Here is a 15,755-nt window from a genome sequence, read left to right on the forward strand (position 1 = left end):
AATAGGCAGTCCATTCAAAGCAGCATGGATGAGCAGCAAGTGAGCTGAAATGCCATTCCTTTCCTAAAATAAAACAGGATATTCAAACTGGAAGGCAACAGGTGGACACAAAGAACACCTCCTGGACTGTGTGTGTTCGCGTGAGCTTGTGTCAGATTGTTATGCAGTGAGCTATGTAATGTGGCTGTGTGTGTATTTGTTTACAGAAGTGTAAAAAGTGAAAAGGTCTTTTGGTCACACTTTTCTCATACACTGCTGTGATGCTTATCTGAACACTGAATAGGAAGATGACTACGAACATGACGGCCCACCGTATTTCTTGGTGAATTTGAATCAGCTGCTGCCAGTGTTGTTGACCAGTCAGCATGCAGATAGCTCTTGAGCACTGGAGCCTTTGGAGCTTCGACCAGAGTGACTGTACATGCAGATCAGCTGCTGATGTCCATCACACAGTTCAAACACACAGTGACGGAGCGGGTTCCTGTTGATCTCGCAGAGCTCATGGCGGCTTCTGGCTGCAGCACACGCAGGAACATCTCCTTACCGAGTATGGGATCCTAACTACTAATTTACTGTCTTTTTTAAATTTTTATTAACTTTTCCAAAAGATTTGCTCAGACTGATTATCGCAGAGGCAGGATGAAGACTTTGAAGCCCTTATTAGTCTTTCTGCTGATTTTGGCAACCTCAGCTTACAGTACACAGAAAGGTAAGTCAGACTCCTGTGTGATAAATCTTACAGTCAATAACAATACCAATGGAAATGAGGAAAAAATACTGCTTTGTTTTACCTGCATGAAAAGCAGCACAATCACCTATTTGACTACTTGCAGGGAAAATGACCCCATGTTTCTAGGCTATGTTAGTCCAACTTGTCACACTGTGTCCACAAATTGTGATAGAGTACAATGTATCACACCTTTTGATATACAGTACTTCAATAGGCTCAGATCAGGACAGTTCCACGGACGTTATGGTGCCAGCAAACGTGGGCAGTTCTTGTTGAACCCGTAGGTGCAGCTGAGGATCAGGACATGTGATATGAGTAGTGTATCAAATGGTAGCGCAAACAGTATATGTATGACCCTGCTGAGCAAACCTCAGACATGCATGTTTAGTAAGCACAGAACACCTACTCTGTGGAGCTACTGTGTTATTGGAGGGACTGACTCAGTAAAAGGCTGAGATTGTCCACTAATTCCTGTTAGGGGTATTTTTTTTCTCTGCTATAAATCAACTACTGATAAAGAGTTTAGATTTGACCAAGAAAGGGGTTGCTTTCCTTTTTAAAAACGTATAAGAATTCCCTCAAGAACTACCAGTTTTAAAAGTGAAATACATTATATCTATACTTCTTTGGTAACTTACAATAAGGTACACAGAATTTGCGCAACTACAATGGAATGCCTCAGGAACAAATCAGGAGCTAATGTGTAGTTAACCAGTACTTGCTGGGGAACACACAACCAAGCTTTACTAGGTACTTGGTATGATGCTTCACTACATCAATGAACAAAATAAAAGCCATCCAATGATTTGATACTCACTAAGTGATAGTCAGACATTCATTCAACCTTTATTTAGACAGGTTAATCCCATTGAGCCACAAGCAGTCATTTACAAAAGAGACCTGATTTCAACAAAGATTGATGACAATAGTGGATACAACAACAACAACAATAGACAATTATAAAAGAGGCATACAGATTTTTTGGTTGTTTTTACAAATTAAAATAAAATGGCAAAAAAAATAGCAAAGCAACCAGATTATTATTGAGCTAGATTATAAGGCAAATGTAGAAAACTAAAAACAGGAACATGTCTGCATTGGTCCTTGCCAGGAGTCCAACAGATTCTTAAAGGCACTTAGAGAGATCAAGGTCGAGAGCTTCAGGTCTTTTTGTAAGATGTTCCAGGAAACAGGAGCGGAGTAGGAGAAGACCTTTTGTCTAGTTCAGTCCTCACTGAGGGAACACTGCAGGTAATGATGTCTTCAGAGCGCACGCTGTAGCTGCACTCATGCAGAGACATGTAGGAGGAGAAGTATGAAGGCAACAGACCAAGAAGTGATTTAAAGATGAAAATGTACCAGTGAGAGAGTCTGTGTGAAGTTAATGACCAGTTAACCAGTGAATACAGGGTGCAGTGGTGGGTACGATAATCACAGCCAGTTATGAATCTTAGTGCACCATGGTAGACAGCATCCAACATCTGCAGGGTGCTTGTAGGAGCGTTCGTGTAAATAATGTCACCGTAATCAATGGAGGGAAGGAAAGTCACAAATACAAGGCGTTTCCTAGCATTCAGAGTTAGACAGGATCTGTTTCTGAAAAAGAAACCCAGTTTAACTTTCAGTTTCTTTACTAGGTTTTCCACGTCAAGCTTAAAAGAGAGATGTGAGTTGACCAAGATACACAAATATTTATAGGAATCAACAAACTCAATCGGGACACCATTTGAGGATAAAATTGGAGGAAGAACTGCTGGGACCGTCTTCCTGTTTGAAAAAAAGCATCCCTTTGGTTTTATCAGCATTTAGGACACGTTTGAGATGGAACAAATCTGACTGGATGATGTCAAACGCGGATTGCAAAAGATGGAAAGCCTTAGCAACTGTTTTAACTTGACAATAACATAGTTAAGATGACGGCAGTACAAGATGATGGAATTGTTAATCAGTGGGAAGAATCCAATCACTAGGAAACATGTGTTTGACAATTACGAGCTGTGACCTCACTGGCGCAGGGTTTTCATAACCCATGTGGAGTAATTCTCCTCTGTTTCTGTGGTAATAAACCAGTAGTCCCCTAATAAGGCTTGGCTCTGTTTCCCAGTAAGTACTAGTTAACTACCCATTAGTTCCTGAGTCCTTCCTCTTTGGTTCCCTTGGTAACTACCCATTAGTTCTTGATTAGTTCCTCTTCATTTACATGGTAACTAACCAGTAGTCCCAAAATAAAGCTTGGCTGTGTGTTCCCCAGTAAGTACTGGTTAACTACCCATTAGCTTCTGATTTGTTTCTGATTCATTCCTGAGGTGTTCCCTAGTAGTTAATCACATTTTGTGTACCTTATTGTAAAGTGTTACCATTCCTTTCTTTATAGTGGTTTAACAAAATGGAATGTTAAAGATCAGAGGTTTGGTTGTGTTAAAATTTGACTGGTTATACTGTATGTTGCTTTTGACAACACATGCTCAGTGTTGCTAAGATTCACAGCTACATGTCTTATCTTAAGACTGCTGGCTTAGCATCTTAGTTATTGCTATCTTGAGTTAACTACGTTTGACTGCACAGAGAATAAAGGTCAAATGGGATTCTGGTGAGTGGCCTCCTCCTCTGAACCAAATGGATTTGTTTCTACTCTAATGTCAAACAACATGCAGTAGCATTTTTTAAACAAGGACCTCCAACAAGGTCAAGTTCAACAGACTCTTTCTGCTTTAAAAAATGGAGTCACGTGACCTCAAACGTGACTCATTTGTTCAGACGTAACACAGGCAACTGACAAACAGCATGGAAGGAACGACATCATTACAGAACAATGACACAAATACAAATCAACATGCCAGAACTTTTAAGTTACTGAAACCTCACTTAACTTGAAATAAACTCTGTCATTGTATTGACACCATAAAACATGTTGAGAAACTTTTCTGTAGTGAGACAAATTCCTTTCAGTTCATCTTCTCTGGTCTCGGAGCACTAAGAACACCCATTACAGTATATTGTAGAGAAATACTCTGTCAAATGTGCCTCAAGGGTCTCATCGATGAAAGTGTAGGCTCATATCAGGACTTCACGGTGATCTATGGCAGCTTTTTCCCGTCAGCTGTTCATAAGTCAAATAGCAGCGGTGACCCGAGGTTCAAAGCAGACATTCTCCACTTCAACCATTGGGAAATATTTGCTTTACAAGAGACAATATAAGCAAGATGTCCTTTAAACTTTAATTTATTTTAGGTTTTTTTTTACCTAAGCTTTTGTTTTCTTCTCCACTTCTTCTCCCCTGCTTTGTTCCTCTTCCAGTTCCTACTGAGTTGAAAGACATCTTGATGTCTCTGATCTGAACTCAGATACTATTTTCTTGCAACTCCTGTGTCTGTCAAAGTGCAGTCTGTTTTAACTTTGCTGTTAAACTACCTTGGTGTGGAGCTTCATGTGCAGATGTTAAACTGTTAGCGTGACTTGGTTCACGTAATGTTCAAACATTTTCAATTTTGAAATTTAAGATCAATGCAGCAACCATCACAACAATAGCAGTGCTATTTTACAGACAACTCCTATATTTATGATTAAATGTATAATGCAGAAATTCAGCTTATTGTCGTAAATTGAGTTGGTAAAGATGCCATATTTTATATTGGTTACAGACGAGCAACAAATCTAATCCCAGCTTTCTGAAATATGCATCTCTTTGTTTTTTCCTGCTTTTAGCCCCTCGTATAATTACCTTATTAGAAACAATGGATGTTCTGCTGGATCACAATGCAACTTTCATCTGTGAGGTTGAGTCACAGCCTTCGGTTGATATCACCTGGACCAAAAATAACCAACTAATCATGTAAGTTTGTTAAACCTTTTTATAATTTTAGTCCATTGTGATGATTAAATGAACTGTAATGAGGTGGGAGTACATATGCCACTTTTCACTCAGGCGTGTCAGATTATCACAGGCGTACATCAGTAGCATCAGTAATACTGTAGTTAAGGTTCACTGAAAAAAGTATCCCTGATATATCCTGCTACCTATGGCAACTGAAAAAACAAAATAAAAACTTACTATTTAGTTCCTACCATGGGGCCATGACTACAAATACATGTAAGATAAGTGAGTGACAAAAGCTACTTGTTTAGTCCTCAGAAGTTTTTTTGTAAATTTTCAGCCATTCAGAGAAAGACAAATACCAAAAGTCTAAAATCAAAGCAACTGGACTTATTTTATGTTGTTAAAAAACATTTCACTCATTTGAGGACCCTTTCTTGGTTCAAAGTTAAAGTGTGTGGAGTTGCTTATGTCAACGGAGCATCCCATGCAGATTACAAGTTTGAATATTTGTGTTATAGAAGTGGTTCACAGGACACACGGAGTCCAGACAAATGTATTAGTTTTAAAATATATTTTAATAAACTCAACTATTGGAGACAGAGAATTGAGACTAAGCCAAAATAAACAAAAGGAGGGAGAAGCCTCAAACCAGCCAGCCAGCAGTGGACCATCGGATTTGCACCCCCACCCCTATCTTATAGTGAGGAACGGCTGTGGCGTAGACATAGGCCAGTCAACTTACAGACACAGGTTCAACTTCCTGCCATGCCCATATGTTGTGGTATCCTTGAGCAAGACATGTATTCTCTCACCACTACCCTTACAGCGGAACAATGCTCCACTTGGGGGCATCTCTGGTGTAATGGCTCAAATGCAGAGCATAAATATTGCAATTGTATGGGGACATACAATAATGACAATACATAGCACTTTCACTATGGTCCAGAAAAATTAGACCTATGAACCAAAACCTGGGTACTAAACAATCTGCACATTTCAGGTTTGAACTAAGACAACTCAGATGAGAAGGGAAAGATCTTCAGCTACAGAAATTAAATCTATTTGATATTTAGGATCATTCATTTAAGTGGTTTGTACAGCTACACAAAAAAACAGCAGCTTGCTAGCAAAATCGAGGACTAAAATGTCCATTGATCTGCTAACAAAATTGCTCAATGAATGAGTGGCTGAGGTTAACAGTGAGAACTTGTGACAACACTTTTCATTGCATGTCTTATTAGATTTGACTTTGAGTTTCTAATGTAGGTCATCAAAATATTAACTTTTGGAAAATAAAAAAAAAAACATCATCATGTGATGTTTTGTACATTTTATCAACCAGGTACTATGACACTCGGTATCTTACCAGAGAGCAAGGTCAGATGCTGATCATTCCTCATGTGAAAGAGACAGACAATGGAGAATACTGTTGCATTGCTAGTAATGGCATTGGGGAGCCTGCAAAGAGCTGTGGCGCTCTTCAACTTAAGATGAGTAAGTTCGATTATTTTCCTAGAATTAAAGGCCACAGTCAAGATATCTTACATTCTTTTACCAACACTTTTAATGTAACCGTCTTAAACCATCATTTTGTGCCTTCTATGTCTTTTTGTCAGAACCCCAAATCAAGCGGCATCCTACCAATGTAACCCTTCTACTAGAATCCAAGGCTGTGCTGCCATGTGTTACCCTTGGCAACCCTAAACCTGATATCACCTGGCTCAAAAATGATGAGCTGATCAAGGTATGCTGATGGAGTTTAATTTATTTTTAAACAGCATCCAGAAATAATTTTTACCTTTAAAACAAATTTCTTACAGGTCAGTGATCATATTACCATTCTTGACTATGGGGCATTGAAAATTCACAACATACAGAAGGAGGATGCAGGACAGTACCGCTGTGTGGCCAGGAACAGCTTCGGTTTGGCTTTTTCAAAGCCTGTCATCATTGAAGTACAAGGTATTCATGAACAAACTGTAAACCCTAGATATTTAGCATTATTTCACTAATATAACTTTGTGTTTACTTGTGTATTTGTCCAGCTCCAGCACGAATCCTGCGGGTTCCAAAAGAAAAGAGAGTAGAGTATGGTAGTCAGATATCCTTGGACTGCAATGCCACAGGAAATCCAATCCCCACCATCACCTGGCTGGAAAACGGAAACACTGTGAGCTTCTGAGGTCATTGTTGGTGCATGTGTGTGCATGTATAAGCAAACTTGGCCATAAATAGACAGGACTTTACAAGACTTGACTCTACAGTGCAAGTCTTTACACTTTTGAAGATGGGAATGATAGTCTCCAATATGTCAGTCCAAATATTCCACAGGTGATCCACAGGGGTGTGATCTAGTGACTGTGCGGAACAGTTTACATACGTGTTTTTCTTCTCACAAAACTGCTCAAGGATGCTTCATTTTCTGTGAATAATGATGAGGTCATCCTCATAAAGACAACTCAGGATTGTATTGATGTTATATGAAGAGAAAAGTGATTGTTTAAAACAACATTTTCCTGATTTGAAGTCACAAAGGGGCAAGAAAAATCAAACTATGCTTGTAAATTTTCCACCACTTTTTAACAATATGACATTTCTGTTGGCAAACAGGGACGAGTGTGGCATAGAATCTCATGGAAAAACCTTGACAAGGAATGACATGCCGGATAGAACAACAATCCAAATCCTATATGATGTAATGTCCTATATCATTCCATTGTTTTCTTTGTCTACTTTACACACAGACACACCAGTTAATGCACTTTGAGACCAGCTGTGGGATCAGTCATAAAAACTGCAGGGGATAATCATCATAGTGACAGAAAACTAAACAGGCTGTCTTGTAAATAGTTAATGATAGACAATATTGTCAGGTTCAATGACATAATTGGACTTGAAAAAAAATTCCCAAATGTTTATTTTATTGGTAATAGTATAGATGTTTTTAAAAGACAGCGGACACTATTGCTTGTTGAGTCCTATTCTAATACAGGTGCTAGCTACAAAGTGATTACAACCCTTTAATGCCTGTAAATGCTATTTGTATTTGTGTGCACTGATTAAAATGACTCTCGGAGCTGACTTTTTGGCAGCTTGTTAAGTTCATTAATTTCAGCGCGGCAGGAGTGAGCACATCCTAAAAACAGGTCGTGTGAAACGCAGCTTCAAATTTAGACATAGTCACATGTCGGCACCTAGACTGACTCCCTCACACACACACAACAGATCCTCACATATATCACTGGTAAATATATGGAAGTGTAAATCCTGGAACTAAAAACAACAAGTGAAATGTTCTTTAGGGACATGTTTACATTGTGTGAAAGTTTGGGCTTGCCCATGGCCTTCCAAGGATTATCATTCTTCATGTCACCTAAATATAAGTGTTTATATAACTACTAGACACACATGTTTTTATAGTTATTACTACCAAGGCTTAATACACAAGTCATGTTCAGAATAGGGATTTGGCCCCAACTCAAATCTATTTTAAGCGATACAAACACCAAATGTGTAAAAATTGTATTTTCTTATCAAAATCAATTCCACATGATCATAAACTCTTTTTTTACAAATAAAAAGTATAATAAATATTATACTCTATTAATACCAAATGGGAAAATTAATTCTCTGCATTTTCCCATCGCACCAATTCATTTAAATTCGGTTTAGTTATATAGCGCCAAGTCACAACAGAAGTCATCTCAGGGCACTGAACAGAAACATTCAAATATAAAAATAATAATTTAACATTATTTATCTGAGGAGCAGACTGCTTTGAGTTTAACTCCATCACAGAGCTCTCATCTTGAGCAAGCATGAAGGAGACAGTGGAAAGGAAAAACTCCCTCATGAGGAAGAAACCTTTAGCAGAACCAACTCGGGACACGTGGTCATCTGCTTCGACCGGCTGGGTTTGAGAGGAACAGATACACAATGGCAGGTCAAGAATCACGTTAATATAGAAATGCTATCAAATAACAACTATTCAGTTTTAGCAAATCATTTAAGGAAATTAGGTCAATTTGCCCTCTAGTAATCTAAGTTTAAGGCAGCATAACAATCCAACCCTAACTATAGGATTTATCAAAAAAGAAAGTCTTAATCCCAGTCTTAAAACTTGACAATGTGTCAGCCTCATGGACAGAAACTGGAAGTCGGTTCCACAAGAGAGGAGCCTGATAACTGAAAGATCTTCCTCCCATTCTGCTTTTGGAAACTCTAGGAACCACAAGTAAGCCTGCAGTCTAAGAGCAAAGTGCTCTGTTAGGAAAATATGAAACAATAAGATCTTGAATATAAAATGGAGCTAGGTTGTTGAGAGCTTTGTAGGTTAGAAGCAAGATTTTGAATTATATTCTGGATTTGACAGGGAACCAATGGAGAGAAGCTACAACTGGAGAGATATGATCTCTCTCCAGTTAAGATTCTGGCAGCAGCATTTTGGATTAACTGAAGACTTTATAAAGAAGTATTTTGACACGCAGATAACAAAACATTGCAATAGTCACCAGAGTGGGGCAAATGAGGATGGAGGCAGGTGTGGCTGCTTCACCTTACCCACCCACATTTTTGTTGTCAATTTAGGGATTTAAACTTGCGACCTTTTGCTCACAGGCTCACCTTTTCTAACCTCTACACTACCACGTTTTGATTAATAATTAATTGTTCAATAGTTCCATTAATTCTGTTTTTAATCACACACCACCAAATGGGAAGGAACAATAATGTTTTTGATCATGTCTCTGTGTGTTAATTTGTTTGTAGCGTTAGCAAAACTATCCCATGAATCACTGAATTGATTTTAATCAGCATTTTAGAAGGTAATCATTGGATATATATCTACATCTAACTGATTAACATTTAGAGTGAGCCAATTTGAAGATGGCTGCCACAGCCAATCGACTTTAGAAAACACAAAAAATGGATACAACTTCATTAGTATCACATACTGTATGTTGAGCTAAATGTTCTCGTGTTAATTGCTGAATATTGTGTGGCATCTCTTGGCACTAACTCTTGGAGTCAACCTTGTTTACTTAGAAACATATCTAATGAAACATTGGATGGATTTCAATAAAACTCGGAAAGTAAATACTGGTTATACATGCACCACTGATTAACTTTTAAAATCAGCCCAACTCAAAATGTCTGCCACAGCTAATCAATCTTAGACTACAAAGTGACTGTACCTCAGTGCATTTTAGATATAATAAACGGTGTGGTAGTAGCTGGCAGTTATTCTTTTAGATACTGTAACAGATAATGCAATACAGCATGAAATTTCTGAATTATAATGTTTTTTGCAAAATTTTTACCAAACTATATCCAACTCTGGCAAGCAAATCTGTGGGTATTCCTTCATGGAACGCCAGGTTTTAAATTAAACTTGATTTTTCTGGAAGACGGTAAAGCACGTGAATAAGTATAACGATACTATTGCATGTCTTTTTTCCCAGATCTCAGGTGCTTCAGTGGAGGAGACCATGGTGGAAGACATAATACTGTCTGTTCTTAAAGTGACAGTGAAGAAACCAGCTTTGTATACATGTGTTGCCTCAAATAAGCACAGCGCTGGAGCCAATACTGTCAAAGCAAGTGCGCGAGTTACAGTCGCAGGTAACGCACAGTTAGATTTTTATCTGGTATTTGAATTTATTAAATGCTAAGACTGCTGCAACAAGAACAACAAACAAGTCATTCTGTTTTTGCCTTCTTTTCTCAGTCAGTTGTTGCTTTTGACTGGCTACTGCTTTATGTTGTGCCAGCTGCTGGTTAGTTGTGTTTCTGTTGCTTCAGCTGTTTTTTGCCTACTTTATTTGGCTAACTCTTAAACCCTCCCCAGTCACCGTCTCCTTGAAAACCAAAAGCTCAGTCACATCCATTTCTACCATTGACCACACACAGTTATCATCCCGGCTGTTCTTCAGGCTCCTCACTATGACCTTTGAAAAGAAGCTTTTGCTCTTCTTAAGAAGACGTGTTTTAATTTCTCAACTTTCTTTTGTCTGTATATCTTTCATCTTCATGTCTCTCCATCTACAACGTGTCTCCTCTGGGTATTGCCATTTTCCAATAGAGTGGAGGTAAGAAAAATATAATTTGCCTATTTTTTTTTACAAGTCATGGCCATGCTTTAGTGTATTAACATTTCAACGCAAATTTAAAAAAAATGTCTTATCAATCAAACTGTTTTTCAAATGTTTTGAATATTACCCGTTTGAGTTTGGGCCAACAAACTTAGGTTTTGCTCCTTCCTTTGCAATCAGCAGTTATAAACTAAATGATCTCTTAGTAGTATCATTGGTCAGCTTGAAATTTTTGAAGCATAGCACATTGCCAGTGGCAACATCTGGATTATGTAACTGCAAAGAAAGCCATACCTGCACTGACAGTTATGAACAAGAACAACACAGAAGGAGAGTGACTGGAAGAAAATGTTGCCATCTGGCTGCCTGATGAAAATTGAGCTACATAGGAAGCAGTGGATTGTAGGTCATGAAAAGGTTCAGAGATTCAATTTGACTGTAATTTAAGAAAGTATTACCACATTTGTGCTGCAGAAACACAGTGACTAGTAAGGTAAAAAAAAACAGAACAGCAAGGAATACATTTAAAGTTCACTGTTTAGTTTGATGGTTTGACTTTAAAAAGTTTTAGTCTCCCCAAGAGGTGACATCTGGAGTTTGTCAAGGTTAAAGTAGAGAGGCAGCAGGAAAGTTGGCCAGGAAAGACGGCTATCAGACAGACGATGAAAAGGTCAAAATGAAAGTGGAATAAATCTGAAGCTTTTTCATTCTTAAGGGGAAACAAAGAAAAGAAACACAAGTAAAAAAAAAGCAAGGTAAACAGAAAAAAAAACAGGAAATCTGGGATACATCCAGCCAGGTTTATGCAAAGTTTGCAACCAATATTCATTCAAGCAATAAGGAAGTCCAACAAGCAGGATGTAAACTAATTTAATAGTAAACCGTTCATAACCTTCTTTATGATCAGCATCTGGAGTATTTTAATGGCTATGGAGAAAAAAAACAGTTCTCAGAATTTTTTTTTTTTTTTTTTATGGAACTTAACCTCTTGTACATTCACTGACTGCAGGAAAAGGAAGCAAAATGAGAATAACTCCAGAGGCTTTAACCATGTATTTATTACTGCTTTATCTTTCTTCAATCTAATCATGCAAGCCAAAAGTTAATAAAGCAAGTATCATGAAGAATATACCCAGATGACACTAAATTCTCCATTTTATACAACTGCTCAACTACAAAATATTTATTATTTTGCACGATATTAGCCATGTAACGATTGCAGCTATACCCAGATAGAAGGACTGAAGAGAACAGATACGCTGGTACCCTGAAGAGCAAGGAGAAGGTTACTGGTCTGTTGGCAGGGGGTGATAATATCGTTGCTGCTCTTTCTTACTGTACTGGTAGGAGTCAGTTGTGAGGAGAGCTGACCCAACGGTTCCAGGCAAAGGAGGTGCGCGTCAGAACAAAGGTTCCAGGCAGGAGACAGGCAAGCGGTAGGAAGGCGTGGAGGCAGTTGAGGAGACACAGGAGAGCTCGAGGTCCACAGAGAAGAATCCAGGGTACAGGAGGACAACAGGGATTATACTATGAAAGCACAAAGAATTACACAATTTGTTACCATTTTGTTTACGGTAACTCACAAGTAAATGGCTAGAACAGAACTACCGTTGGCAGATAATGCTTCAGTACTGACTGGATGTCCTCTGCAGCCTTGTATGCTCCTCTTGCTCATCAAGCTGTTGATCCTCAGGTGCTGCTGATTGGTGCTCAGATGTGGTTGCAGGGAGCTGACAGGACAGAACTCCCACAAGCCATTTCTCTTTATGTGCAGTCTTTTCTAAGCTATTATTAAAGTTTAACCAATTTGCTTTAATTTTTTTACATCTAATGGTTGAGTGCAAATTTGAATCTACGTTAATCTCCTTTCAAAAGACTCTACAAAGGTGTCACAGGCTACTGCAGTGCATACCGGGGAGATGTTTGCCATTCGATCCTGCGAGACGACGCCCTGGTTTTCTTTAACGCCTCCCTTTCGGACCCCGAAAATATGCAAGAGTACCTGGTTCAGAGCTGGTGGGTGGAGCTCGAAAGAGTCAGCGGTTTGTGTAGCCCTGCCGTACGCTCGCTGCTGTGCCACTCCTCCTTTCCCAACTGCAACCCATCGGGGTTAGGGCCTGCGCCCAAACCAGTCTGCAGGTAACACGGCTCAGTTATAATGTGAGAGTCAATACATTCAGAGATGATTTATAAATGTAACAAATAAACTGAACAAATGATAGGTAATTATTGTAATTCATACAGAGAACACTGTCTGGCAGTGAAGGAGCTGTACTGCTACAAGGAGTGGTTGGTACTGGAGGGTACTGGGACAATCCAGGCTGGGTTCTTAAATCCTATCACTGGGTCTCACACTTCCAGTTCACTGCTGCCCAACTGTCAGTCCTTACCAAGTGTTCGCACAGACCCCAGTGCTTGTACACACATTCCTTTTGTAGGTAAGCTGAGGCGGTGAGAAGTTGTTTTTCATCTTGTGGTTAAATCCACTGTACTTATTGGGAGGTTTAAACCTAAAAATGTTTGTAAGTTTAACAGTTGTTGCTTACTGCAATGACGCTACAGGGATGCATGTTTTGGGTTAAATTATTGTGTAATAAGAACCACCAAAATTGATTATTACAATAGTTGGCCTGTTTTAATTTTTTATTGGTCTATTTCTTCTTTACACCTAATTGTAGATCTGTTTTATGTTATATTTTAGAATTAAAAAAGGATCAGATTACAAGTAAGTGATAAACCGATAACTTAAGACACAGTGATTGTTAAAATCTTCAAACAGTAATTTATGTTTGTTGTAAACAGCATCATGTTACAATGACCGAGGTCGTTTCTACCAAGGCAGTGTGAACGTGACGAGGTCTGGGATCCAGTGTCAGCACTGGGATCAACAGGTAAAATAATAACAACAATGATAATAATGATAATGATAATATATGTGGTACATGTGATTGCAGAACATGAAAAGGCTAATTATTCTGATGTCATAGCTGAGTGGCAAAAAAGTGATTTCAATGTAGAAATTTGTATATTGGTGCATGTTTGATTTAGAAAAAGTTGTTTAAAAGCATTTTGGAAGTTTTATTTATATACATTTTTTTAATTTTCAAAAACTTTATTCTACTAAAACTAGAGTTTGTAATTTATTCACTTCCTGTTTTCACTATAAACTACCATGTTCAAAGTACAACAAACGCAGAATGACGTTCAGGTTGTGATTATGATGAAGAGGCCTGTTAAAGACGTCTATCTTGAGTTCAGTAAAATCAAATAATTTTACAAAAGTTCATTTTCAATGGTATGAGAGTGGATAATAAGTTTCATATCGAACATCCTAGGATTACACCGACAAACTGAAACACTCTCGCAAAAGTGTGCTGGCAAGTGAAAAGCACAAGTCCATGTAGACATTGACTCACACTGAAACACATGGAAACAGAATCCTCACAGCCAAAATCCCTCTTTATGTTTTTATGGCTTTGCTCAGTCAGAGGGTGTTTTGGGGTGAACGGTTAATGCTCTCCTGTGCAGTCTTGTGTGTGTGCGTGTGAGAGAATATGTGTGCATGTTTGTGCCATGTCAGCAAAGAGGGAGGAGATGCCTATGTCACATCCTGCCTCTGGAACCAATTAGCATTCACACACATGTGCTCCACAGACTCAAAAAATTGCACATGAACACACTCCAAAGAGCTTTTTTTCTTCTTCTATTTTTCACATCTATAAGTGTAAATTCACTCAGTTCAGAAAATGACTGGCATCTAATGAAGCTCAGATGTGGCTGGATTGTCTTTAATCTTTTTTGTCTACTGTAAAGTTGAGTATGTAAATTATTTGTGTTTGTCCTTCAATCACACATATCTGTGATCATGTTAGATAACATAAATGAGAGATTTATTTATCTTAAATAAGACAAAATTATTCATATCTATCTTCTTTCAAACATTTCTGTTTTTTTTACCGATACTTTGTGGGAGCTTTCATTGATCTGCTAAATGGCTAAGAGATGACTTTCAGGTGTTGCTCATCATTAGTTCCATGTACAAAGGTGTTGTATCAACAGTCAGAACTGGCAAAGGCAACAAAATAGCAATTGAGATTAAAGTTGGCATTCATCAGGGTTCATGTCTCAGCCCACTGTTGTTTATTGATGTATTGTAGGAAGATTTTTAGGCCTGACATGCATTTTCTTTTCTTTTTTTTCCACTTGCCCTTTTTTCTCACAATTACAGCAAATAAACACTGCATAATAAACTGTCAAGACAAGGCACAAGGACTAGACAGAAATTCAGCAGAGAAGAAACCAAATACATAGGAAAAACTTAGACAAACCTCCATAAAGATAAAAATAAACATATTGATTAAAACCATGAATAATACAAGAAAGCCTGGCTCAAAAGTAACTTCAGCAGTGGTTTAAATGTTTTGCAAAGAACTGCGTACTCGCTGTGGATGAATATAAAGCTTACCAATTGCAGACAAAAAAAAGTCCTTTGTCATGCTGCCAGCAGCAGCAACTTTCTAATGGTGGGGTAATATCTACTTTTATGCAAAGAAACTTAAAATTTTTAAAAATAAATAAATAAAATTCACACCTGGAAAATGACACAAAGCATACACTGATTTAAGGGGAGGAAAATATTTTATTTTATGACACAACTCCCTGGCTAAACATTAGTCAAAAGACAAGCTGTTAAACACGACTGAATTATTTTAATGATTACACCAAATTTTCTGAACTGAGCCAAAAGCTACATTTCCTTCATGCAAGTGGTACTCATAGCATCAATGGGATCATTTAAACTGGAGCAGTTTTCCCACGGGACAATGGTTGGATCATTATGCACTAAAAGGCCTACACACTAGCCAACAAATGAGGTAGGTTTGGGTGTTTATGAGGAAATGTTTCAAAGAACTTATAAAATAAATGATGAGCTTTTACATTGAAATACATATGCTCATGTGTCGTGTGAAATCTATTAGAGCAACATTAGATTTTCAGAGTAGATGAAAACAGTAAAAAAAATAAATAAATGTGACAAAAAAGTTGGCATTCACTGTAAAACTTTTTTTTTCTTTTTAAATGTGTTTCAACCACTGACATATTTACTCTGTATAAATAT

At 38.0% G+C, this 15,755-nt stretch overlaps 1 protein-coding gene across 1 annotated transcript in view; it reads left to right on the forward strand.

The window, feature by feature from the left end:
• Positions 1 to 500: 500 nt before the first annotated feature.
• The window catches only part of musk (muscle, skeletal, receptor tyrosine kinase), a 24,942-nt gene continuing 9,687 nt past the window's right edge, over positions 501 to 15,755 (forward strand). The window contains exons 1-12 of the mRNA XM_037692661.1: positions 501 to 709; positions 4,436 to 4,562; positions 5,890 to 6,041; positions 6,164 to 6,291; positions 6,368 to 6,509; positions 6,593 to 6,717; positions 10,007 to 10,166; positions 10,627 to 10,633; positions 12,512 to 12,775; positions 12,881 to 13,074; positions 13,338 to 13,361; positions 13,439 to 13,527. Coding sequence (XP_037548589.1) covers positions 640 to 709; positions 4,436 to 4,562; positions 5,890 to 6,041; positions 6,164 to 6,291; positions 6,368 to 6,509; positions 6,593 to 6,717; positions 10,007 to 10,166; positions 10,627 to 10,633; positions 12,512 to 12,775; positions 12,881 to 13,074; positions 13,338 to 13,361; positions 13,439 to 13,527 — 1,482 coding nt within the window. The 5' untranslated portion in view covers positions 501 to 639. The remainder of the gene's footprint in view (positions 710 to 4,435; positions 4,563 to 5,889; positions 6,042 to 6,163; positions 6,292 to 6,367; positions 6,510 to 6,592; positions 6,718 to 10,006; positions 10,167 to 10,626; positions 10,634 to 12,511; positions 12,776 to 12,880; positions 13,075 to 13,337; positions 13,362 to 13,438; positions 13,528 to 15,755) is intronic.

The sequence above is a fragment of the Nematolebias whitei genome, chromosome 18 (assembly GCF_014905685.2).
Source record: "Nematolebias whitei isolate Nwh7 chromosome 18, NemWhi1, whole genome shotgun sequence".
Taxonomy (NCBI): Eukaryota; Metazoa; Chordata; class Actinopteri; order Cyprinodontiformes; family Rivulidae; genus Nematolebias; species Nematolebias whitei.